Genomic DNA, 26071 nt, shown 5'->3' with positions numbered 1-26071 from the left:
TCGAACTCGTGATCCTCCTGCCTCTGCCTCCCTTCAGCAAATCCTACCGGTGTGCGCCACCACTACCGGCGGCACACGCCTTTAATCCCAGCACTTGGGAGGCAGAGGCAGGCGGATTTCTGAGTTCGAGAGTTCGAGGCTAGCCTGGTCTACAGAGTGAGTTCCAGGACAGCCAGGGTTACACAGAGAAACCCTGTCTCGAAAAACAAACAAACAAACAAACAAACAAAAAGACAGAGTGACAGCTAAAGAGGAAACAGATTCTGTCATGCTTCATTATGGCACACTTTCAAGAAGACAAAGTAATGCCTTTCATAAACATGAACACACTTTAGTAATGTATCTATTAAATATTAAGACATGGACAGCCAGTGCTACAGAGAGAAACTCTTTCTTAAATACAAAAAAAAAATACTGTGAGGCTAGCTGTATAGCTTGATAATAGGGTGCTTGCCTAGCATGTGCAAGGTGGGTTTAAACTCCAGCACCATACATACACACACCCAGAAAAAGCTCACCAGCACTTGGGTTCCTTCTTGGCACAAGGACAGAGTTAGTAAATATTCTTAACTATTTAAATGCTTGACTGACTCCAGAAGCTAAAAACAGAGTTTCATATATCCCGGGCATTCCAGAAGTTTAAAAAAAAAGAATACATTAACGACAAATAAGTTGTGCTATGTCAATGATCTGAGTACAAGCAATAGCAAGGACTAGAAATTACCAGGAGGGAACAAAGCAAACCAAAAAACCGAAAGGGGAATTAAACCCAGGGTTTTGCCACAGAACTGTGTCTCTAGCCCTTTAGTTTTGAGACAAGATCTGGCTGGCCTTGAATTTGTGATTGTCCTAGTTTACACTTCTAAGTGATGGAACTATAGTACAGGCATGTGCCATCATTTCTGCCTAGAAAGAAGATACTATTATGGGGAAAAGAATCTGAATGTGCTTTAATCTCAGCACTTGGGAGGCAGAGGCAGGTGGATTTCTGAGTTCGAGGCCAGCCTGGTCTACAGAATGAGTTCCAGGACAGCCAGCCAGGACTACACAGAGAAACCCTGTCTTGAAAAAAAAAAAAAAGAATCTGAATGTGTCTGAAATATTAAAGGAGTATAAAAAATTAATTTAAATAACAAAGTTTAAGTCTTCTCTTGTTATTTAGTTGGTTAGTTTTGCAACACTGGGGAATCAAACCCAGGGCCTTCCTTATATATGCTAGGCAAGCAGTCTACCACTGAACTATAGCCTTAGTCCTAAAATGATTAGTTTCAAATCTTTAATGTAAATATACTTGGGCTCAATTTATAATTATCTTGTTTCACACACACAAATATATATATATATATATATATATATCTCCATCCCACTAGGAAAAACAAGGGCATCTGAGGAAACAGCAAAAGATTCCTTTCTGCCTATCCTTACTGTCTCATCCTTCACTGGCCCTCTCCTCTGTATCTGAAAACATCTAACAACATCTCATTAAATCTATGCCACAAATATAGTTGATTCCACCCACAGTCGATGAATGCTCTCTCGTCCATTTCTCAAGGCAAATAATATGGATTATAAGACACACAAATACACCAGGGGACAGACAACAAACTATGCAGATGGTCTAAGTAGCAAAGAGCTTGTGCAGAACAGGAAACAAGGAAATCCACCTGGGTCAGAGGTAAAGGGTGAATGTCTCTTGCTGAGGCTCAGATTTCCCTTGGTGGGTCTTTCCTTGTCCACTTGAGTTCAAGTCGAGAAGCATCTTTTTTCTTCATTAACCAAACATGCCCAGGTACAGCTGTTTCTCTTTCCTATGGTAGCTGCTGAGTTCTGACTGTGTCAACTGGAGGTACCGCCGGACATTGGCATCTTCAAAGACAATGGAGAAGATTTATGCACAGACCATAATGAACCAAATGGACCAGAGAGGATTAACACTCCTAGTTATTTCAGTTCTCCAAACTCTGAATGTATCACAATTATTCCATACAATAGTAAATTCTATTTTTAATGCCACTATGAGTTGTCATTATTATTATTAAGAGACTCTTGTAGCCCTGGCTGGCTTTGAATTTGATCTATACTTGAAAATGGCCTTGAACACCTGATTCTTTTGCTTCTACCATTAAACCCAGCTTAAAATGAAACAAACAAGGGGCTGGAGAGATGGAGAGATGGCTCAGCAGTTAAGATCACTGATTGCTCTGCCAGAGGTCCTGAGTTCAATTCCCAGCAACGACATGATGGATCATAACAATTTGTAATGGGATACCATGCCCTCTTCTAGCTTGTCAAAAGAGAGCAACAGTATACTTGCATACATAAAATAAGTAAATCTTTTTAAAAAGCAATCAAACAAAACCTGTATAGGGTTAGGGTTGGTTTGTTTGTACCTGGCCTTAAATTCATGGTCTCCTAACTTCTACCTCCCAAGTGCTGGGATTACAGGCATGCACTAGCATGCTTGGTTTTATTCAGTAATAGGATCTGGGAAAGCACTCTACAAACTGGGCTATATCCTTAGCCCTTTCTTTCTTTCTTTCTTTCTCTCTCTCTCTCTCTCTCTCTCTCTCTCTCTCTCTCTCTCTCTTTCTTCTTTCTTTCTTTTTTTTTTAAAGATTTAGTCAGCTAGACAGGTGGTGGTGGCGGTGCATGCTTTTAATCCCAGCACTTGGAAGGCAGAAGGCAGGAAGCTCTCTGTAAGTTTGAAGTCAGCCTGGTCTACAGAGGGAGTTCCAGAGCAGCCAGGGAAACCAAGTCTGGAGATCTGGGGACAGACAAAAATGTAATCAGCTGTGTTGCCCAGATTGGTCTTGAACTTATGGGCTCTCAGCATAGTTGGGACTATACATGTGTGCCACTGTGCTCAGTTAGTAGCATTTCATCTGTATGCCTGAAGTCAAGAAATAAAAACAAATGGCTTTTATTCCTTCATTAGTTCGTAGTGGCTTTAACACTCATTTAAATTAGCAAAGTTTCATTACACTGTTATGTATGGGGTTTCTCTGCTTCTAGCCTCCAGTAATCACTTTAAGAATGAAAAAAGGAAAGCTGGCCGGGTGGTGGTGGCGGCGGCGGCGGCGGCGGCGCACGCCTTTAATCCCAGCACTTGGGAGGCAGAGGCAGGCGAACTTCTGAGTTCGGGAGTTCGAGGCTAGCCTGGTCTACAGAGTGAGTTCCAGGACAGCCAGGGCTACTCAGAGAAACCCTGTCTAAAAAAAACAAAAAAAAAGAAAGAAAGAAAGAAAGAAAGAAAGAAAGAAAGAAAGAAAGAAAGAAAGAAAAAAAAAGGAAAGCTGGACTTGGTGGCTTTTAAGCTCAGCATGCAGGAGGCAGAGGCAGTTGGATCTGAGTTCAAGGCAAGCCTGGTCTACATGGTGAGTTTTAAAACAGCCAGGACCATGTAGAGAGACCCTGTCAAAAAAAATAAAATGGGGGTGAGGAAGAACAACAGGATATTCAGTGTTAAACCAACAACACAGAAATGAACCTGCCATCTGCTTCAGTGTCCTTTCTGTACTGAAAACTGAGTGCCAAATCTGAAATTCTTCCAGTCAGTAGCTTGTTTTTCTAGGTCACACCTGGAGTTAGCTGAGCTAAATGATAAAATACAATCTAAAGCAAAGGCTAGCTCCTGTCTGGAGAGCAGGCTGAACAATGACGATCAAGTTCATTTACAGGGATCCATTAACACACTCTATAAAAGGTAGGGGCTTTAAAACAAAACTCCTAAGCTGGTATAGTGGTACACATCTGTAACACTAGCACTTGGGAAGTAGAGGGGAAGAGGATCAGAAGTTCAAGGCCAGCCTGAGTTTGAGGTGAGCCTGAGTTACAGGAGATTCTGTCTCCAAACACACACACACAAACACAAAGAGCAAAAAGAGAAGAAAAAGTTCCTAAAATCCCCATTATGGTAACACCCACTGATAATGACAGTATTCAGATAGCCAAGTTCAATCCAGCATGAGCAATAGATAGGGCTCTAGGCTAGCCTGAGCTATATAGTGAAATTCTGTACCACAAAACTCCAAAATAAATAGTTAATTTAACTTAAAAGGACATGGGTGTAGTACCTAGTAGGTGTAATGTCCTGAGTATAGCTCCCAGCAGCAAAACAGAAAAGGGGGTAGGGTGGTAGTGGATATTTTCCATATACAGAATAAACTGGCTGGGATGTGTCACAGGCGTAGAGGAGGCTGACACTAGGGATGCAGTTGCAGGCTAGCCTGGGCAACGAAGGGAGAACCCTGTCTCAAAAGAACAAAACCATGGACTAGCAAAATGGTGGAAGGAGAGAAGCAGTTCCTACAAGCTATCCTGTGTGGCCTGTGACCACCCCAACCCCCACCAACACAAAATAAGCAAAAAAACAAACAAAAAAACACCTCAAAAATCTCACAGAAGTGGAAAACTTGTTTATGTGCACACTTTTATATACTTTATTTTCTTAAATATATGTACCAACACCGCCCAGGAAATGTTATGAAATTTTAAAATATTTTATTAATTCTTTGAGAATTTCTCTTTTTTTTTGTTTTTTTTTTGTTTTTTTTTTTTTTTTTTTTTTTTTTTTTTTTTTTTCTTTTTTTTTTTTTATTGGATGATTTATTTACATTTCCTATGTTGTCCCCTTACCCCATCCCCCTGTTTGTTTGTTTTGAGACAGGGTTTCTCTATGTAGCCCTGGCTGTCCTGGAACTCACTCTGTAGACCAGGCTGGCCTCGAACTCAGAAATCCGCCTGCCTCTGCCTCCCAAGTGCTGGGATTAAAGGCATGCGCCACCACCGCCCCGGCAATTCTTTGAGAATTTCACACAACGCATTTTAATCATATTCACTCTTTTCCAACTCCTCCCATGTCTACCCTGCTGTCTCTACCCTCCCTGACTCCCTCCCTACATAAGTTGGAGTTTTCTTCTTCTTCAACCCGATTTAGTCAAGTTTGTGTTGACCAACTTCTCTTGGGAATGGGGCCTGTCCTCGAGTGTGGCTGCCCTACAAGTGGGTCACCTCATTACATTACTAACTCTGCCTCTTCTAACAGCTATTAAATGCCAACAGCTCCTCAGCTAAGAATTTCATGACCACCTTCCCTGCTCCTTCCTGGGACTTAGTATCTATTTTAAAAACAGTTAAAAATTAGGGCTGGAGAGGTAGATCAGCTATAAAGAACACTTGCTGCTCTTACAGAGGACCCAGGCTCAGTTCTGGCACCCACATGGTGTCTCATTACAGGCTGCAACTCTAGTTCCAAAAGACTGAATGATTGCCTTTTTGGCCCAAAGGCACCAGGCACACATGTGGTGCATAGCGATAGTGCTGGAACACAGTCCAAGAATGAAGTTGATGTGTGAGGGGAATTCTTTTTTTTTTTTTTTTTTTAAAGATTTAACTATTTATTTTTGTATTTATATGAGTACACTGCAGCTGTCTTCAGACACACACTGGAAGAGTGTATGGGATCTCATTACAGATGGTTGTGAGCCACCATGTGTTTGCTGGGAATTGAACTTAGGACCTCTGGCAGAGCAGGCAGTGCTCTTAACCACTGAGCCACCTCTCCAGCCCGTGTGAGGGGAATTCTGAGTGCTGTGAGAAAACACCAAGAAAATAAGAAAAGAGTCTTGTGATCTCAATTTCTTCAAAAACAAGGAATTGCTCTTGGAATGTGCTTTCGTGCCCCTCCAAGGTATACTGGATAGGAGTGAGTTTACTTTAAACCACTCATTACAGCAGGCTATTACTATTTGTTTATATGCCTCAATGGAAAAATACATGTTTTGTTTTTGTGTGTGGGGGGTTTTTGTTTTGTTTTGTTTTTTTGAGGTTTTTTTTTTGCCATGTGTGGTTTGTCCTTGTAATTGAATACCTTATCAGAATATAAATTGTCTAATGCTGTCAGTAAAGTTGGTATTCTGAATAAGACTTCAGTGACCTCATTTTTAGGCCCCACTCTCCCAGGTCCACACCAACAACAAAGTGGTAAACAAACAATACATATGCAGTGAAACACTGGTATACCTAAAAATAAATAGGTTAAAAAAAAAAAAAAGGCTGGAAAGATGGCTCAGTGGTTAAGAGCACTGTCTGTTCTTCCAGAGGTCCTGAGTTCAATTCCCAGCAACCACATGGTGGCTCACAACCATCTATAATATGATATTATGCCCTCTTCAGATGTGTCTAAAGATAGCTACACTGTACTTATATACATAAAATAAATAATTCTAAAAAAGAAAAACCAATAAATGAAAAAAGTTAAAATAATCTAAAGCTTCCTTTCCACGGATACTACCTCAATGGAATAGTTTGGTTTTTTTGTCTTTTTTTTTGGGGGGGGGGTGTTTTGTTTTGTTTAGACAGGGTTTCTCTGTGTAGGCTGTCCTGAAACTTCCTCTATAGACCAAGCTGGCCTAAATCTCAAGAGATCCTCCTGCCTCTGTGTCCTAAGTGCTGGAATTAAAGACATACGCCACCCAGAATGAGAAAGTTTTGTTTTGAGACAGGGTCTTATATAGTCCAGAGCATCTTCAGACTCCCTGTGTAACTTGGACGCCGATCCTCTTGTCTCTACCTCTCAAGTGCTGGGATCACAAGCATGCACACAATGCTGAGGATTGAAATCAGAGCTTTGTGCATGCCTACCAACTAAGCTACACACACACACACACACACACACACACCTACCTATCCATCCCTACCCCTTCTTTTTCTTTAAGAAGTATTTTTCTGTTGATTTTAATAGCTGTACATAGTAATGGGTACAATGCATACAGTTCGATACATGAGTGTATGCAGTGTGTAATGTCAGACCACAGCAAGCAGCACTGTCATCTTCATCAGTGATCACTTCTTTGTACTGACAATTTTCTATATGCTCATCTCTTTAATGTCCCTTTCACTCACTTACTTACCTTTAGGTTGCCTACTGACAGCAGCCAGCAGGTAGTGTCGAGCCTGGTCATAGTCTTGCAGGTGGAAGAAGGCTACTCCAGCCCGATACAAGGCCTTGGCATTATCAGGCTGTCGTTCTAGGACTTTCTGGCTGTATTCTCTCACTCGTTCGTAGTTCACTGGCTCCATCTGGAGGAGACAGGCTAATGGGCCAAGTTAAAGGGAGAAAGGAGGGCTTATTATTTAGGAGATTCCACTGCCCATCTCAAGGCATTCCCCAATATTCATTTATTCAACTAATGCTTAGGTGTCTACCATATCTATACCCTCATCCAGGAACTAGAGATGTAAAAGTTTTGACTGACAAGCTGGCTTAGTGGGTACAGCCTCTTGCTACCAAAGTTGATAACTTGCATTGAGACGTGACTCACACAAGCTTTCTTTTGACATTCACAAAACATGTATCCTGCATGCTTGAGTATGTGTGCATATGCGATAAATACATAAAGTTTACTTATTTCATTTTTTTTGTGTGTGTGTATAAATGTGGGTCATATGCATGCAGGAGCCCATAGTGTTCATGACAGGCATCAGGTCCTGGAACTGGAGTCAGAGATGACTGTGAGTCGCTATGTGCGTAAGTGCTGAACCAAACCCAAGTGCCCTACAACAGCAATAAGTACTTTTTAACTGGTAGGCTATCTCTGCAGTCCCCATACTTTATTTTTTTAATTTAAAACTCTCTCTAACATGGCACAGTGCTGCATACCTGTAATCCCAACTCTTGGGAGGTAGAAGAGGCAGGAGGATTAAGAATCCAAGGTCATTCTCAGTCTGGTGGGTGGAATAAGAACGGCCCTCATAGGTTCATATGTTTGAATGCTTAGTTATCAGAGAGTAACTCTACTTGAGCTAGGTTAGGAGGTGTGGTGCCTTGTTGGGGGAAGTGAGTCACTGGGGGCGGACTTTAAGCAACAGTGTTGAAGACAATGTTCTGCCTTAAAGAAGGGTTGTGGCTCAGTAGACTGATTGACCACCTGTCATATTTAATCTCTGAGATTCAATCCCCACCACCACCACCAAAAATAAAAGTAAAGGGGATGGGATGATGACTCAGTGGTGCAGAGCACACATTGCTCTTGCAGTGGGGCCAAGTTTGCTTTCAAGCACCAACATGGGACAACTCACAGCCACCTGTAACTGCAGCTCCAGGGAACATGATGCCCTCTTCTGGACATCACAGGCATCTGCCTTGAAAGTGCACATAACCACAGACACATACAAAAAGACACATAATTAAAAGTAAAATAATTATTTTTTGAAAGTTAAAAAAAAAGGGAAAGACATTCTATTTTATAGCTATGGGAATTAAATATAATTAAAATTATAAAACATAACGAAATGATGTGCAGGTGGCAGAGATTCAGGTATAATGAAGCCATTAATAAGCCTGGACTAGGCTTGATCCCTGCTAAAACATCCCTACCAAGCATCCTTTATATGGACGATTCTCCACAGGACAATTAATCTAGCACTTTAGCTTCAGTATTTCAACTGATAACTACTTACCAAACACTGAGTATGATCAGACACTAAACTAGGAACAAAGAGTAAAGAGAACAAGGCAGGTGTCTTGATGATTATATATATAAATACACACACACACACAGAATACACATGTACACATGTATAGTCACTCTTATATGTTTGAGTGTTTTGACTATTTATGTATATGAACCATGTGTGTGCCTAGTGACTGAGGAGGTAAGAAGGGGGGCATTATATCCCTTGAGATTGGAGTTACAGATGGTTGTAAATCACCATGTGGGTGCTGGGAATTGAACTTTGATCCTCTGCTAGACCAGTAAATGTTCCTAACTACCGGGCCATCTCTCTAGCCTTGTTTATTCTAAATAATAAAGTCCCCCGAGGCTTGATGGGACATTTCTTCATGCGCTGAAACAGATTTCACGAGAAATATCTTTCAGTAATGCTAGCCATTAGGGGTAGAGGGTGTGGGCTGAGGTAGGAAAGCCAGCAACAACCCATGAACCAATGGAAATTCCTTTCATAGACATTAGAAGGAAGAGGTCTTTGAGCTTAGAGAGGAGGGATCTGATTTCATAGCTTAGTGAGGACACTAGATAGAATGCACTCAATCCTACTGTCCAACTCTACCTTTGAGGCAGGATTTTACCAGCGTAGGGAATGTATCTACGATACAAGGCTTCACTGATCTCTACTGAGGAGCAAGGGAGTTCAAGCAACGAGTAAGTACTGTCAGGGCACCAAAAGTGGTACGTGTACACACACAAATGAAATTCCATATAGACTTTGAAGAGAATAAAACTGCTAGAGAATAAGTAAAATTAAACTGTTGTTTGATTACTGAAGGCTTCTGTAACAAAGTTCATCTTCAGCCAGGCAGTGGTGGCGCACGCCTTTAATCCCAGCACTTGGGAGGCAGAGGCAGTTGGATTTCTGAGTTCGAGGCTAGCCTGGTCTACAGAGTGAGTTCCAGGACAGCCAGGGCTGCACAGAGAAACCCTGTATCGAAAAACCAAAAACAAAAAAAAAAACAAAAACAAACAAAATTCATCTTTGGCAAATTCCTTAGTACATTTTCTTTTTTTGTTGTTTTTCGAGACAGGGTTTCTCTGTGTAGCCCTGGCTATCCTGGAACTCACTCTGTAGACCAGGCTGGCCTCGAACTCAGAAATCCGCCTGCCTCTGCCTCCCAAGTGCTGGGATTAAAGGCGTGCGCCACCACTGCCCGGCAGTACATTTTCTAAAGGGCATAGAATTTTGCAATAAGCATTTAAGCTCTAAGAATTAAGACCTTTTGGGTATAATTTTAAATCTACTCGTTACTAGATACTTGATGATTTCCTTAGATGAATCTGAAAGAACTGTTGTGACATTTACATAGATCAATGTGTAGTGACCTAAACACCTGACATTCTGTCATAAACGTCACATCTATGAATCCTATGTAACCATCCTTTCTTAGATGCAATATCCCCAAGACTATTGACTATTTCCATTTTTCAATTTATTCTTACTTGTTTGAGATAGGATATTTCCACACATCACAGGCTAGTCTGGATGTCAAACTTGAAGCCATTTTTCTACTTGGACTTCCCCAATGCTGGAATACAGGTGTTAGCAATATGCTTCCAGATAAATCCATTGGTAGTCCCACCCTAGGTCCACTAAATCAAGGTATCTGAGGTTTAGAGCCCAGGAAGTAGAAAGTTTCACAAACTCTCCATGTGAGGCTTGAGAAATCTTAAAAGAGTAACTCTACAGAGTGGAAACAGGTTTCAATTCACTGCTAAATAACCAGGTGGCAGCGTCTTCCAATGTTCACAGGGCTTGATGAGTCTATCTTTTTTGTTTGTTTTGCTTTTTGAGACGGGGTTTCTCTGTGTAGCCCTGATTGTCCTGGAACTCGCTCTGTATTGGAACTGCCTCTACCTCCTGAGTACTGAGATTAAAGACATGCTCCACCACTGCCTGGCCCTGTGGCCCTGTCTTGATGCTCTGCCCACCGTCTAGTCCACACCTACCAGCTAGGTTGTTGTAGCAGTCGGTCTGGATGGTGTGTAGTATGTTTTCTTGTTCCGGTGTGAGAGCTGGGCCCTGAGGTCCCAGATTGGGTATAGGAGAAGGCAGACTTGGGTCCAGACCCCGCAACTGAAGAAGAGCTCGATGGTACCTACTCACAGCATCTCGGTACTTCCCTTCCCGGTAGCGCTGGTTTCCTTCTTCCTTGTATAGCTGAGCCTCCTGAAGGCGCTTCTCCATGACTGTTGGAACCGTTAAACGAAAGAGAAACTGAGGCAGTAGTATTGGGATCCAAATAATTGATTAGAGCATCGATTTTGTAAGCAGAAAATTACCCTCCTTCAAGAGGCTCGCAGGGATTTGAGCTTTGCTGTTTTTACTAGTCCCATCTACTACCGTGGTTATTTGCAGTTTCCAGAAGTTCCGCAAACTAAAAAAAGGAATGATGTGAGGGTAGTGAAGACATAAACCAAATGAGTTCCATTAGAAGAAGATCCTGGTGTGACTATAGACTCTAGGAAGATTCAAAGGCCCGACTAAACGTTCGAAGTGTGTGACCGCCTGCAAAATTCATTTCCTTCTTTCTCTGAGGCACACCCCCTGACCTGGAAGAAGATGGTGTAGGCGGGAACAACTGAAACAAGTCGAAAAGGCTTCGCTCCTTTCCAACCTCTTTATTTGTTCTTATCCAACAAACATTTGATGATTCTGCTGTTAATTGAGGGCCCGAAGTGAGTGAGGCCCGAGTCTCCAGTCCACAGGTGAGGCACAAGAGGCCGTAAGCACTGCGCCCAACAACCGCACCACAGCAGAGGCACAAGGCCGGAAGACTCCTCCAGGGATTCACGTTAAGTGCAGGAGCACGGAGAGGAAGAGACCGGACCAGCCAGCAGTTTAGCATCTAATGGGGCGCGCGCATTGCGTCATACCACCCAATCAGAAACGAGTCTAGAAAAGTAATCCCGCAGAACCGTCACCGCCTCCCCAGCGGACCAACCCGGAAAAAAAAAATTCCCGGCCACTTCTCCAATAGGAAAAAAAGCCGCACGATATCGAATGACCAATCAGATCAACAGACTACAATTCAAGATAGCCAATGAGAGAAGGAGGGGGTGGGGTTGGCGCCTCTGTTGCTGGGTAGATGTTTAAGCACAGAAAGAGGTCCCGGCGTTGCTCTCCCCCCGTGGTGCTGAAAAGGCTTTTCCCTACTAGCTACGAAAACCCTGCACCACCCATCTTTCCAACTTGTCTTCGGTTTCTAGTCTCAGAAGTTTCAGCCAATGAATAAGCAGGAGAGGAGGACATCGAGTAAGAGCTAGGGTGCTCCGGTAATTGGGAGCGGGCAGGAAGTAAGAGACGTGAGGTGGGCGGGACTCGGGCGCGACTGCGCAGAGCCTACAACTGAAGTACGGAAAGAGGAGCGCGCTCACGCTTCCGTGCTACGAGGCACTTGAGCCTCAGCCAGTCTTGCCCGACTCAGGCCTCCCTGCGGCTGCGCGGTAATGCCGTCTGTGCTGATTGGCCCGGATCTCTGAGAGGAGGGAGAAGTGAGGGAACTCCGTCGTCCTCAGCGCGCACTCCCCTACGGTCGAGTACCGAGTGTCTCGGAAGCTGCTCTTCACTGTCTTGTTTTGAGCTCAGTGAGCCGAAAGGGGCAGGGCAGAAGGAAGGCGACACAAACAAGCCGCGAAGACAGCGCGGCCTCTGACTCTGTGCGTGCGCTTGCTAGCGCGGGCTCAGGGCTGGCGCGGGAGGCGGAGGCGGGCGGCGGCGGCGGCGCCTGCGCGGTCGGGCTCGGTCGACAGTTCGCAGGGGAGGAGGCGGCGGGAGGCGGAGGAGGCGGCGGCAGCGATGGAGGTGAAGCGGCTGAAAGTGACCGAGCTGCGGTCGGAGCTTCAGCGGCGGGGCCTGGATTCACGCGGCCTCAAAATGGATCTGGCGCAGCGGCTTCAGGAGGCACTAGATGCTGAGATGCTGGAGGACGAGGCCGGCGTTGGTGGGGCCGGGCCCGGCGGGGCCTGCAAGGCGGAGCCTCGGCCTGTGGCCGTGTCGGGCGGAGGCCCGGGCGGGGACGAGGAGGACGACGACGAGGAGGAGGAGGAGGAGGACGAGGAGGCGCTGCTTGAGGACGAAGACGAGGAGCCACCACCTGCCCAGGCTTTGGGCCAGGCCGCGCAGCCGCCTCCGGAACCCCCGGAGACGTCAGCCATGGAGGCCGAGCCCGAAGCTTCCAACACACCGGCGGAGGCCACGGCTGGGTCAGGTGGGGTAAATGGTGGCGAAGAGCATGACAACGGCAAGGGGGAGGAAGACGGGCCGGAGGAACGGAGCGGAGACGAGACTCCGGGATCCGAGGCACCAGGTGACAAGGCCATAGAGGAACAAGGTGAGGAACTGGCAGCAGAGCCCGGCTTCAACCTGCCGGGTGCGTCTCCGATCCAGCACCCCACCCTGCACCGCGCTATCTGATTCCTTGTTTCCACTTGCCCAAAAGTGCACTGTTCTAGTGACTATTTGATGGGATTCTCCCGGAAAGGTGGCTTTCATCCGCTATTCCTCTTTTTGAGGGTTTGGCGTCTTGTCTCTCACTGTTGGCAGGAGGGAGGTTCCTGCCTAATGTTGTTCCTTGGTGTTAGTGGATGGAAGTGTAGCGTGTGTGTGTGTGTGTGTGTGTGTGTGTGTGTGTATTCCTTTCGGGATACCTGTGGATCAGTCTTGTGGTGCCCACCTCTCTTTAACTGAATACCTTTAACCGAAAATATGCTGAAAAATTGGCGGTCTCCAGAGACCAGTTGGAAGCTTAGGCCTTCAACCTAACTGACAGTTCGTTCCTTACCTTAAAAATGTTAAGCAATAAACAGTCCGGTGAAATGCTGCTTTGTCAAACCCATGTTAGTCCTCAAAGAGACTCTGGATATCTAACCTTGCTCCTTCTTGCTCAAGCGGTAGGAGACAGTGTGTGTGAGCCTGTTGGGTTTAATCATTAACTAGCAAAGAGAAACTCTTAGGCTGGTAACGTTTTAGTAGCATGTTAGTTACTTGACTGGGGCTTTTTACTTTGTCCCTGTTGTGTTTATATTTTAATTCTCCTGCCCAGTCTGTAAGTAAGCATATTCATAGACTTATTCTACACTGGTGCCCTTAAGGCTCCTAACGTCCTGAGCTTAAGTGATTGAGGGATTCTAGTTGACCATTTGAGTAATGGTGTGGTAGATTTGTGGAGACTTCTCCCAGGAGTTAATGACCTTTCTCCTTTTGAAATGCTTGCGTGGTTAGAGCTGATCTAGAGTGTCTATCAGGATGGAGAGCTGTTTCTGAGTCTTACTTTCAAGTGGGTTTTTTTGCCTGTAGAGTTTTTTGTACTGTTTTGTTGTTTTTGTTTTGTTTTGGCTGTTAGTGTTAAAAAGTTGGAATCTATTTTACAATGATTGTAAGCAAACTGTAGTGTTTGGGGGTTTTGTTGTGTCTGATGTCCTGGGACCAAAATCCTATTACATAATCCTGATTTGTGTTATCCCAAATAACAGATAAAAAGCATTGAAGGATAAGGGAGTGTTTTAGAGGAATTGTGGAAAACACCTAAGCCTTCTAAACATTAAAGTCTAAGGAAAAACTCCATGGGTTACATAGTGAGTTTTAGGACAAGCAGAACTACATAGTGAGACCCTGTCTAGAAAAACAACAACAAAAAAAGAATGTTACTTAATATATAACACCACCTTCCTGCCCCAAATTCCATGCAATAAAAATGCAGTGAGTGTTATTTATGGTTTGCTTGTGACTTAAGATTTTCTCTGGTAACTTTCAAGTTCCTGTTAAAAATACACCTGCCATTGTAAGGCTGTGCATTTTAATGCAGAAAAGGTAGTCTCTTAAAGAAAATGTGAGGCTTCTGTGTCAAGTAGCTGCTGAAAAGTGCTAGAAAATAGTCATTAACTACTTGCCATAAATTCAGATCTGATGAGAATTGAAATTCACCTATGAAGGGTTTTGAAAGACTTCAGGGATGCTTAACTATCCTATCAGTGGGGACATCTGCCAGGTTGGCTTGATTGAAGTAGATAAATTTAGAATGGAAAAAAATACCCAGTTAAATTAGTCCATAGTGGTCTCCTCTCCATCCCCCCCGCCCATCTTAACCAGTGATTTTGGAATTTGGAAATAAAACATGGGTATATTAGGAACACTCCATGTCAATCAGATACCTTTAGTTTCCTGAAGTTAAACTCAGATTCTCTTAGTTCTGAGCTCATTCTATGCTCCAGTATAAAAACTACTGATTTTCTTTCCCTCCCTTTTGTAGGAGATGACCAAGATAGTGAAAAGTCAAAACCAGCAGGCTCAGATGGTGAGCGGCGGGGGGTAAAGAGACAGCGGGATGAGAAGGATGAACATGGCCGAGCTTACTATGAATTCCGAGAGGAGGCTTACCACAGCCGGTGAGGGAAACACTCCCTTGATGGGAGTGTCTGCTCTGCTTTTGGTATTCCTATTGTTGATTGCAGTGTGGAAGGAGGGGTGGATTGAAAACTGGACTAGGTTCTTATAGGTTTAAGTTTTAGAGTAAATAAATCTATGATGGAAACTCCTATCCCCTTTTCTCATTGACTGAAAGAAGCTGTCTCCTGGAATTTGATAATTCACTGATAGTTTAAAATGGACAGTGTCACACAAATACCTCAAAGGAGGTAGCTTTGGTTATATTGCGTTCTTTCCTCTCCTACCTGTAGCTCAAAGTCCCCACCACCTCCAGAAGAAGAAGCAAAAGATGAAGAAGAGGATCAGACGCTTGTGAACCTGGACACGTGTATGTATCAAGCAGTTTGCTTTGGTTTTAAGATAGGGCTTTGTTGTGTATTTCAGGCTGGCTTCCAACTTGTGATCCTCCTGTGTTAGCCTCTGAAGTGATCTAAAAATGACTTAAGAGTAAAAAACTTCATGGCTTGGGTACTTGGACAGTATTTGTATCTGTTTGCTCAGCACTTTTAAGTGTTGAGCATTCTAGTAAACCAGTTGCATCTTTCTTTCTTAACAGATACCTCGGATCTCCATTTTCAAATAAGCAAAGACCGATATGGAGGCCAACCACTCTTCTCAGAAAAATTCCCTACCCTTTGGTCTGGGGCAAGAAGTACTTATGGAGTAACAAAGGGAAAAGTATGCTTTGAGGCCAAGGTAAGTCATTCTTGAAAACCATTTATTAATTTAAACTGTGTATTAGACTTCTATCCATCATTTCATTAGTTCAGAAAAGGGCAGCCTGCTTGACTTTGTTTTGTTGTTTTATGTGCTGTTGTTATTGATCTCAGTGTCGTGTACATATTAGGTGCTGTGTCTCTGAGCTCTAGCCCCAGACCCACAACTTTGGTTTAGGTTTAGTAAAAATTCTTTTTCTAGTATTGAACTGAGATTTTTGTTGTTGTTGTTTTTGTCTTTTTTCCCAATTTATATACGATTCTTATCTTTGTAACTCAGACTTTGTACCTGTGTTTGTCATAGACCTAAGAATTCATTTTCTGACTTGACCAGGTAACTCAGAATCTCCCAATGAAAGAAGGCTGCACAGAAATTTCTCTCCTTCGAGTTGGGTGGTCTGTTGATTTTTCCTGTCCACAGCTTGGTAAGGTTAATGTAACTCCTTGTTTGTGTTTGTTACCATATTGGTTACTTTGGAAACTTTACAGGTAGATAATTGATTGTTGACTCTTCTAGGTGAAGATGAATTCTCCTACGGTTTTGATGGAAGAGGACTCAAGGCAGAAAACGGGCAGTTTGAGGAATTTGGCCAGACTTTTGGCGAGAATGATGTTATTGGCTGTTTTGCTGTGAGTATTCCTGAAAATTGTGGATTTGTCGAAAAGGGTAGATAAAAGACTAAGAGAATTCAGCTTCCTACCAACTACTGGGTTTTATACATTTGATGCATTCATTGCTTGGCTATTTGAGATGTGCAATAATAGCCCCAGCATTTACTTATTTGCTTATTTCTACATTTATTTGTGGGGGAGGGTGCATATCAAAGTGTATATGTGGAAGTCAGGACAATTTTCTCCCTCTATGTGGGCTCTAGGGACCAAACTTGTGGTGTTATACATAGTGACAACTGTCTTTACACCCTGGCCCGTCTCTCTGTCCTCCCAATGTTAATAGATAAGTAAGTCAGTGATAATACTTGACTGTCCTTAAGCCTGCCCACCTGCACCTGCTCCTGTACTTCTGTCCTTGTAGGATTTTGAGACAGGAGAAGTTGAGCTTTCCTTCTCCAAGAACGGAGAAGACTTGGGTGTGGCATTCCGAATCAGCAAGGAATCTCTGGCAGATCGAGCCCTTCTACCCCATGTTCTTTGCAAGAATTGTGTCATAGAATTAAACTTTGGTCAGAAGGAGGAGCCCTTTTTCCCACCACCAGAGGAGTTTGTGTTCATCCATTCTGTGCCTGTTGAGGAGCGTGTGCGGACTGCAGTTCCTCCCAAGACCATAGAGGAATGCGAGGTATACACAAGTATAGGCTAAGAAGAGTGGTGGATATGTACTTTCAAGTGTATTCTAAAATTACCGTCAAACTTAGATGGGGAAAATATAACAATATTTTCTAAAGAAAGTTGGATTTTGTAAAATTGATTCATATTTTATTTCATTACTGTTTCTTTTACTTGCAGGTGATTCTGATGGTGGGACTTCCTGGATCTGGAAAGACCCAGTGGGCACTGAAATATGCAAAAGAAAACCCTGAGAGAAGATACAATGTTCTGGGAGCTGAGACTGTGCTCACTCAAATGAGGGTCAGTTGCTGAGAGGTGGGGAAGGATGATTAGTGAGCTATGGTGTTTGCCGTGAAGACACTGAAAATCTTTGGTAGCTTGTTCTTAGTCAGGGATGGAGGGTGTCTTTGAAGTGTATGAGAACAGAGACCCCACACACTGGCAGTGTGTTAAGATATGCCCCACCCCTCCTGGATTGAAAAATGTCTGCAAACATACAATGTGGAGTAAATCTAAGTTAAGTATAGAAGTGACTACTAAAGGAAGTTGACAGTGTGATGAGGTCGTGTGACCCTTGTAGAATTTGAACAGTTGACTTTTGGACTCCTGAACTTACTGTGTAACTCTTTGTATTTCTCACTGATCAGATGAAGGGGCTCGAGGAGCCAGAGATGGACCCCAAAAGCCGAGACCTCTTAGTTCAGCAAGCCTCCCAGTGCCTTAGTAAGCTGGTCCAGATTGCTTCGCGATCAAAGAGGAACTTTATTCTTGATCAGGTATGAAAACACTCAAGAGGACTCTGGTTTTAAAGATCCAGAGATGAAAACTTTGTATCTTTTTTAGGGTTAGACTGGGATACACATGTAGGACTGAACTAAGAAATAGACTTAGGATACCTAATGGCTATCTGCTTGTGAGTTAATGTCATGTACTTGAACTTAGACAGTTTACCAAGAGTGTCTGAACTCAGATGACAGGGGGAGTGAAGGAGAGTTGGATTCATTCATTCATTCATTCATTCATTCATTCATTCCATCTGAAGCCTTCAGTCTATTCTGGCCTACTTACGTTTTCGATCTTGGATAAGTCTTTTACCTTTCTAACTTCAGTCTTCCTGATGTGTGAAATATTTGTCAAGTAGTATCTCAAAAATCAAAGGGGAGCTGGAGTTATAGCTCCTTGGTAGAACAGTTTTTTAGCATATGCAGAGCCCTAGGTTTGATCCTGGTTACCACAAAGCAATGATGATAATGTGGTTATCATTAAAGGAAATTGTGTATTGACTTCTAATCTGTTGCTACAGTTATAGAAGGTAAAGTTTTTTTCATAAGTTCAGTAGTAATCTTTATCCTTAAACATGTTACTACTCTTATTACTAGTGTAATGTGTACAACTCTGGCCAACGAAGGAAGTTATTGCTGTTCAAGACCTTCTCCAGGAAAGTGGTGGTAGTTGTTCCTAATGAAGAAGATTGGAAGAAGAGGCTGGAGTTGAGGAAAGAAGTGGAGGGAGATGATGTGCCCGAGTCTATAATGCTGGAGATGAAAGGTGGGCTAAAATTTCATGGATTAGAGAATCCACTCCCTGATAAGTGCAACCCTGCTAGAACCTCTTATCACCAAGAGTGACTTTCCGTATCTAAAGTATAAATTGAAAGAGCAATTTATTAGATACAAACACTGTGCATAAACTAGTGAATAGAGGGAAAGGGAGTAAATATCTGCATGGTAGCATATGCTTGTAACCTCAGTACTTGAGATGATCAGGAAAGAAGATTATGAATTATGAGAGACCAGCCTGATGGCACAGTAGGACCATATCTTGGGTGGGAAAAAAGGCAGGGTGATGCATGCCTCTAATCTTTGCACTTGGAAGATGAAGGCAGGAGGATAAGGAGTTGGAGGCTAGTCTGAGCTAAATGAGATGCTGTCTCAAAAAATGGAGACTGAGACATGAAATGTTTAAATCCAAACAAGATCCTTGAAGTGAAGGAAGAGCTTGAGTCAATTATTTATTTGTCCCTAGTCATTGGGGAATATCAGCATATAAAATGTAATTTCACCCTTATAACGAAAATTTCTAAGATTGGTATTCCATAAAAATAGCAAAGGCAGCCGGGCGGTGATGGCACACGCCTTTAACCCCAGCACTTGAGAGGCAGAGGCAGGTGGATTTCTGAGTTTGAGGCTAGCCTGGTGTACAGAGTGAGTTCCAGGACAGCCAGGGCTACACAGAGAAACCCTGTCTTGAAAAACCAAAAAAAAAAAAAAAATGGCAAAGGCAATTGCTAGGTTCATATTAAAATACAGTAGTGATAGAAGTTGTCTTTCTCCTGTGGCTTGATTTGTGGTATGCTAATAGGTTTATGTTTTGCTTTCATTTTTGCTTATTTTCTTGATTTGGTATTTGCCCAAGTGTGCTGTCCTTTCAAGGCAGTGTTAACTGTGTTGATTGGTTTTGCTTCATGTTCTCCTTAGATCATATTTTTCATCGTGTTTCCTTTGGCTTGTGGCACCCCACTTACCCTGTGAATTGCTGGCTATGGAAACTCATAACCCCTAGCTGTGGGAATCAATTCTCATATCTATGATCTAGAGCATCTGAATTTATAAGAATTAATTTTAACATACCCTGGCAAATATTCTGACACTTGAAGGAATTTGGTGCAATTTTATAAAATAGCAATAACTAGATTCATCTGAGAATCATAATTGAGGTAAAATTCACTATGACAGTCTGTGAACTTGATGTCCAGAGATGAGCAGATGATGTACTTGGCCCTCATGTATAACTGATAAATGAGAGGCATTTAGTGGCAAGTAGATGCTTTTAGCCTCTTTGTGTAACTGTGTGTGTATATGGATGGAGTGGGTTGTTGTGCTGGGAATTGAAACCCAGGGCCTTGTACATGTGAGGCAAGTGTGATACCTTCACCTATACCCTCAATTCCAGCTTGAAGCTTTAATAATGTTACTTCTTGGCCAGGTGTAGGTGGTGCTTGCCTTTGATCCCAGCAGAGGCAGAGACAGGTACATCTTTATGAACTTGAGACCAACGTGGTCTAGACAGGAAGATACAGGTCAAGGAGGCTATATAAGATCACATTCTTCTCCCTCCCCCAACCCCTCTCTATATAAATTTATTTACTTTATTTCTGTATTTTGCCTACATATATGTATGTGTATTAAATTGTGTGCATGGTGGTGCCCTTGGAGGTCATAAGACAGCATCAGGAGCCCCAGAACTGTAATTAGAGATGGTTGTAAGTACTGTATGGGTGCTGGGAACTGAACCTGGGTCCTCTACAAGGATAACAAGGTACTTTTAACTACTGAGTTATCTCTCCTGAGACCAAGTTTTTTCTAAGTAACACCAAAACTTTCTCAGTTACATTTAGCCTATGTTCCTTCTGTCCTGAGAGCTCACTGCAAATTTATTACAGATTACTTAAGAACTTGTAAATCTAGTTTACGCATAGCCTGTTGTCTTGTGCTATTGTAATTTAGAGAAAAGAAAGTTTGTTTTTATGCATAGTAGCACTTATCTAGCACTCAGAAGGCTGAACCAAGAAGATTGTTGTGAGTTCTAGGTCATCCTGGGCTATATAAACAGACCCTCCTTTACAAAAGGGGAAAAAGTCATGGTGATACTTACCTATAATCTCAGTACTTGTGAGATTGGAAATAGAAGGATCAAGGTCATCCTCAAGTATATAAGACAGTTCCAAGCCAGCCTGGGCTACATGAGACCATGTTTCAAAAAAACAGTTTGATTATTTAAGGGTGAGTTGATATGAGCCTAGCACATTTTAGAACAATACTAAGCTTTTAAAGTGTTAGGCTTGGCTTGCTGTGATGGACAGAACTGTTGTTCTATCACTTGGGGAGGGTAAGCCAGGGGGATCTTGAGTTTGAAGTGGCCATAAACTGCTTAGCAAGCAAAAGTCCGGCCTGAGTTATCCATAATAAAACTATTTCAAAGGAGAGGAGAAAAAACTGAAAAGAGAAGCAAATTATGGTAGCACCAGCTATAATTGTAATCCCAGTTTTCAGAAGGTAAGAAGCAAAAAGATTCAAACCACCCTGAGATGCATGAGGCCTTTTGTCTAAAAAAGCCACAAGAGCTACCTGGCTCAGTCCTTCATAAGGGCATGAAGCCTGGAGTATTGATCCCAGTACTTACATATCCAGATAACAAGACATGAACCCTGTGTTCTCCTGCAATCCCACCACTGAGCAGGGTGCCAACAGAAGAATGGTGAGCTCTAGATCCTGTGAAGAACCCTGTCTTCAAAGGAATAGTGTGATTTAGACATATACTATTAATAACAAAGCTGGGCGTGGTACATCTTTTACCCCATCAGAGAGGTGAATCTCTGAATTCAAAACCAGATAGATGTACATAGTGAGTTCCAGGATAGCCAGGGCTATGTAGAAAGATCTTGTCTTAATAAATAAATAATAACTGTGACTGTTGACTCATGACTGTAATACTATTCCTGAAGAGTCAAGAGGCTAAGGCAGAGGCTAGCTAGCCTTATAACTGAGTCTCAAAATGATAAAAACAAACAAAAACTTGGATATAGCTCAGTGAGAGAGCACTTGATTAATATTTGCAAAGCCCTGATTTGATCCCCCAAACCACCAAAAACTAAAGTCTACTTCCTCTGGTGGATTTTCATGCATTCTTACCCTGTCTGTGCACTTTCTAGGCCCACAAGCTTCTCTCTTATTCTTATAGCCAACTTCTCTCTGCCTGAGAAATGCGACTATATGGATGAGGTGACATATGGGGAGCTGGAAAAAGAGGAAGCTCAACCCATTGTTACTAAATACAAGGAGGAAGCAAGGAAGCTACTGCCCCCGTCTGAGAAGCGGACAAACCGCCGGAACAACCGCAACAAGAGAAACCGGCAGAACCGAAGCCGAGGCCAAGGCTATGGTGAGTCCTAGAGACCTGGCTGCCTATAATGAGGAGCTTTCCTGATGAAGCTTGTTTCTTCTTGTGTCCTTTACCTCCTGCTTCACATGCTTCTCCCATAAGGTTTCAGCCAGAAGATAGTTACTGTGGGCCAGAAATACGTTTCCTTGAAACAGTTCTGTGCCTCATCATGTGCCTAGTTTCCATGCAAGTGAGCAAGTTAGTTTCCCACTTCACTGCAGTCTTAAGGATGTGCAGTGAGATCTAATTCTCATCTTAAGATCTCTTGATGCTTTATCAAATCAATCCAATTGCAAAGACAAAAGTGAATGCATTCTTCCCTCATTTTGAAGTCTTACAAAGGAAGTTAGTTATTAGTGGAATTAATTGTCCCTCAGAATGTCTAGTTTGTCAGTTAAATCCCCAGTGTATATTTATAATTGCTCTCTTTAAAAGTGTGTATTTATGTGTGTGCAACTGTAAATCAGCAGGTGGTTAGTGCTAGCTGTGTCCTAGACACCGGGAACAGTTCCTAGCCTTGAATAATGCAGATTTTTGTTTTCTTTCTGTACAGTGATGGGTATAGGGTATATGACACCTCAGATCCCTTTCTGGGCTGAGAGTCTGATCCTGTTAGTGGCAGTTTTTATTCATGTTTCTAACTCTGCCATGTATCCTTTTGTCATCTAAAATGTTTTTGCAGGACTGGGGAACTTCAAAAGCAGGGTGGCTTTGTTTTCTTGTGTCTATTCTTGTGCCCTCCCCTCTCAGACTCTTTTAATAAAAGATCCTGGCTGGTACTTTAATTAACAGTGTGTGAGCCTGGCCAGAGCAAGCCTCCTCCTCCTCCCCTAGTATTGCCTTTGGCTCCAGCTTTTTGATTTCCACTCAGATGTGGAGCCAGGACCCCATGCCAGCTGTCTGAGCGCCCTCTCCATTTCTCTTCCAGTGGGCGGGCAGCGCCGAGGCTACGACAACCGGGCCTACGGGCAGCAGTACTGGGGGCAGTCTGGAAACAGAGGGGTGAGTGCAGCTCTCCTTCTGCTCCTCCCTCTGGGCTGTGAAGCCATTCCTATTGACTTGGGGGAGCAGAGGGGTTTGGGCTGTTTTCTTAGGGCTTTAGGGTTTTGCCCACCTAATATGTTCATCTGGAAGAATTTAACCTGGGAAAAGAATTTACCCTGCTTATAGTGTCAAGATGAAATATGTCTTGTTCGGTATTGGGAAATTGGGGTTGTGCTTCTGGAGACCCATATATCATCACCACTCCTCTCTCTCCTTCCTCAGGGCTACCGTAATTTCTATGATCGATACAGGGGTGACTATGAACGATTCTACAGTCGAGATTATGAGTACAACAGATACAGAGACTATTACAGACAATACAACCGGGATGTGAGTATTATCTTGGGGTAGATTGAGGGTGAAGGGGACAGGACCAGCTGGATGAGTGTCATGCCTCTTCAGCTAGCTCTGGCTCTAAGCGATGGGGTTTCCCTCTCTTCTAGTGGCAGAATTACTACTATCACCACCAACAGGACAGAGACCGATACTACAGGAATTACTACGGTTACCAAGGGTATCGGTGAAGCCCCTGCTGTTTTCGCCTGTCAGCCATGAAGCTGAGTCTCTTGAGGGTGCCAGGCACCCCCTAAAACACAACCAAGGAAAACAGGGGCTGTCGGGGTGGGGCTGAGCTGCCAGGGAGGGGTGGTTGGGGGGTGGGTGTGCAAGCAGGGGTGGGGGAGGGGGTGGAAACAAAACTGTACATTTTTTTTTAAAGTTTGTTGAAAAAAATATTGTCTTATTCTATAAAACATTTCAAACCTAGTTAGGTTATTTGTAATCAAAAAAAAAAAAACATTTGCACAGAAAGCAGCACTTAGAGCTGCATATTCTGTACCCTGCAGCTGGATAGGAAAAGAACTAAAAATGACACCCTCCAGCATTCTAAGATAGCTGGATTGGTAGCCCAGTAAGGGAGAGTGTTGTGGGGAGAAGGGGAACAGCATGAGGGAATTCTGCTAGCAGTCAGGAGTGGGAACAGAGGAGACAGGGGCAGAGGGAATGCCTGTGACCAGGGCAGTGGAAATAAACAATTGGCTGTTATCAATCACTTGCACCAACTAACAGTTTGTATTTTCTTTACCAACCTTTCCCTCTTGGGCTATATCAAGTTAATAGATTGTCCACTTTGTTGTGCCTTTGTGCTGTCTGCCTAAGGCATAGAGACTGCTAATTGGGTGGTCCTAGTATATAGGATTCCCAGGTCAAGGGGGTACAAGGGCTCTTGGGGACTACAGAGCAGAGTACTTTGTCCTTATCCATATTATATTAAATAGATTCCTATAAAGTCTGGAGGAGGGTGGGTCACAGCCCTTAGTCTGAAGATAGTGATTTGCCAGTCCCTAGTCTCTGTCTTCCAAGTTGGTAGAGGCAAGAGATCTCTGGAATCATTTACTAATATTGCCTGCCTCTTACAAGTGTGAAGGAAGGAATGATTCTCAGGGTTTCAGCTCACAGAAACGCAGCAAGACTTTTGTTCACTGCGTCAGGATATGTATATAGGTGAATCCTGTGGTGTGGGCTGTCAGGCCCAGGTGCTGAGAATTGCAACTATTTTATACAATGTGTGGGGCTCTGCCCTGCTGCTGTTTTTGTTTTTGTTTTGATACACAGGTATAGAGTGAGTAGAAAGGGGTTAGGGGTGGGAGGCAGCTCAGTTGGGCTGCAGGAACTTGGGAAGACTTTGTGAATGTGTGTATGGGTGTGTGCAAGGGAACACCTTTTCCCAACTTGTTGAAACAGGATTCCTTCAAGGGTGCCTCCCTTCAAGTCCCCAGAGAGGCCTCTCATCAGGAGACTTCATTTGGGATCATATAGTTTGTAACTTTAACAATACCCTCTCAGTTCTTAACAGAACAGCTACAGGTTGCTAGGTTCAAGAATGCGGGCAGGATATAGCAGTGCTCTTTAAATATTGATCTTCAATTTAAATCATCATCTTGCTTAGCTAAAAGCTTACTCAGCAACAGCATCCTACAGCACTTCCTGGTGAGAAAACCTCTGGGCTGAGTTACTGGGATATACTTCACTTCCACTTCCTTGCCTGAGCAGTTCTCTTGTTTAAACTTGTGCTGAGATTTGGATCTTCCCTGTCCTGATGTCCTTTCCATGCAGAGCCTCTTGGGGTGTGCAGACCTCATTCTGAGTCTCTGGTTTGTTAGGACACACCATTCTGCTCAAGGACCTCTTCCAAGGCTGTAGTGGGGCCTGGAAGAAGATAAGCTTGCTCATATTGTGTCTTTTCTATTGCACTTGTCCCTTATGGTGCCACAAATGGATTTGTGTGTGGCAGTAGGTGGAATGATTGCATGCATCTTTTGTAACTCGCTGGTATTATAAAGGGAGTTCGAGAAAGCATTGTTTATAATGTCAGGGCAAAAAGATAGAAACTAGAGCCCAAAGAAATCCCCTTAGAAAACAAGATTATGTTATAATAGGAAACTTAATTTCCAGAGGCAGAAGCTGCCCCTTCAGATGTTTAGTCCTCCAACAAATAACACTGTTACAGTAGTCTGTGGCCTGGATTTTAAGTGGTAGAGCCTTCAGAAGGGCAAAAACTTAACACTGAAGTTTGGGGCAACAGGGGTTAGAGAGTACACTCGCTGTTGATTTTCAACACCAGAAAAGTCAAAGTCCTCTTTTTAAGCTGGTTTTTCTAATTGAATGGAGAATGAAACTGTCACATCCTTGTTGGGTCTGTTTAGGAGGTCTCCTGCCTCAAAGTGGATGTCTGCATTTTGTTTCTGTCTTGTGTTTTTATTATGAAAAGAAATGTTATTGGGGTGGGTGTCGGGTGTAGATTATGGTAGTAAGAGGAATCCCTGGTTTTGTTTTCCTTAGAAGAGTTGTTTAGTGTTTTATCAGATGTCTGTTGTAGTTGTAGATGGAAAAGCTTGTTTAAAAAACAAACAAACAAAACAAAAAAAACCAAACACCACATGGAGCCTGTAAATGTTTTTGCACAACCTGTAAAGCATTCTTGGAAGTGGCCAGTAAAAAACAGAGGGGAGGGGGGGTTCCATTTTTAAAAATGTAACTGTCATTGTTTACATATGTAACTCTTACCCTGTTCTCATTACATCATTCTGGCAAAAAATGTAGACACAGTAGTTCCAGTTTTAGAATAAATAACCATTTGGATTGAA

At 43.1% G+C, this 26071-nt stretch overlaps 2 protein-coding genes across 5 annotated transcripts; one reads left to right on the top strand and one right to left on the bottom strand.

Moving 5' to 3' along the window:
- Window positions 1-230: 230 nt before the first annotated feature.
- Ttc9c (tetratricopeptide repeat domain 9C) lies at window positions 231-13340 on the bottom strand. Of its 4 annotated transcripts, none has more exons than XM_028777433.1 (4): window positions 13295-13340; window positions 10461-10700; window positions 6912-7094; window positions 231-1866 (listed from the first exon to the last, which is right to left on the bottom strand). In XM_028777433.1, exons 2-4 carry the CDS (start codon window positions 10696-10698, stop codon window positions 1772-1774), a joined length of 516 nt encoding a protein of 171 aa, XP_028633266.1. In that variant the 5' UTR covers window positions 10699-10700; window positions 13295-13340; the 3' UTR covers window positions 231-1771. The 4 variants fall into 4 exon arrangements, with proteins under 4 accessions (XP_028633266.1, XP_028633265.1, XP_028633263.1 ...); XM_028777432.1 differs by lacking the exon at window positions 13295-13340 and adding an exon at window positions 10794-11366; XM_028777430.1 differs by lacking the exon at window positions 13295-13340 and having other exon boundaries at window positions 10461-11366.
- Window positions 11441-26071, top strand: Hnrnpul2 (heterogeneous nuclear ribonucleoprotein U like 2). Its single transcript, XM_028777429.1, has 14 exons — window positions 11441-12844; window positions 14762-14897; window positions 15189-15265; window positions 15494-15633; window positions 15988-16078; window positions 16171-16283; window positions 16687-16950; window positions 17118-17240; window positions 17588-17716; window positions 18320-18488; window positions 21681-21881; window positions 22810-22883; window positions 23148-23255; window positions 23369-26071. Exons 1-14 carry the CDS (start codon window positions 12310-12312, stop codon window positions 23447-23449), a joined length of 2241 nt encoding a protein of 746 aa, XP_028633262.1. The 5' UTR covers window positions 11441-12309; the 3' UTR covers window positions 23450-26071.

This window comes from Grammomys surdaster, unplaced genomic scaffold (genome assembly GCF_004785775.1).
Source record: "Grammomys surdaster isolate TR1022 unplaced genomic scaffold, NIH_TR_1.0 310, whole genome shotgun sequence".
In the NCBI taxonomy this organism is placed as follows: Eukaryota; Metazoa; Chordata; class Mammalia; order Rodentia; family Muridae; genus Grammomys; species Grammomys surdaster.
Note: the sequence above shows the minus strand (reverse complement) of the source record. Positions and strands in the feature narration are given on the sequence as shown.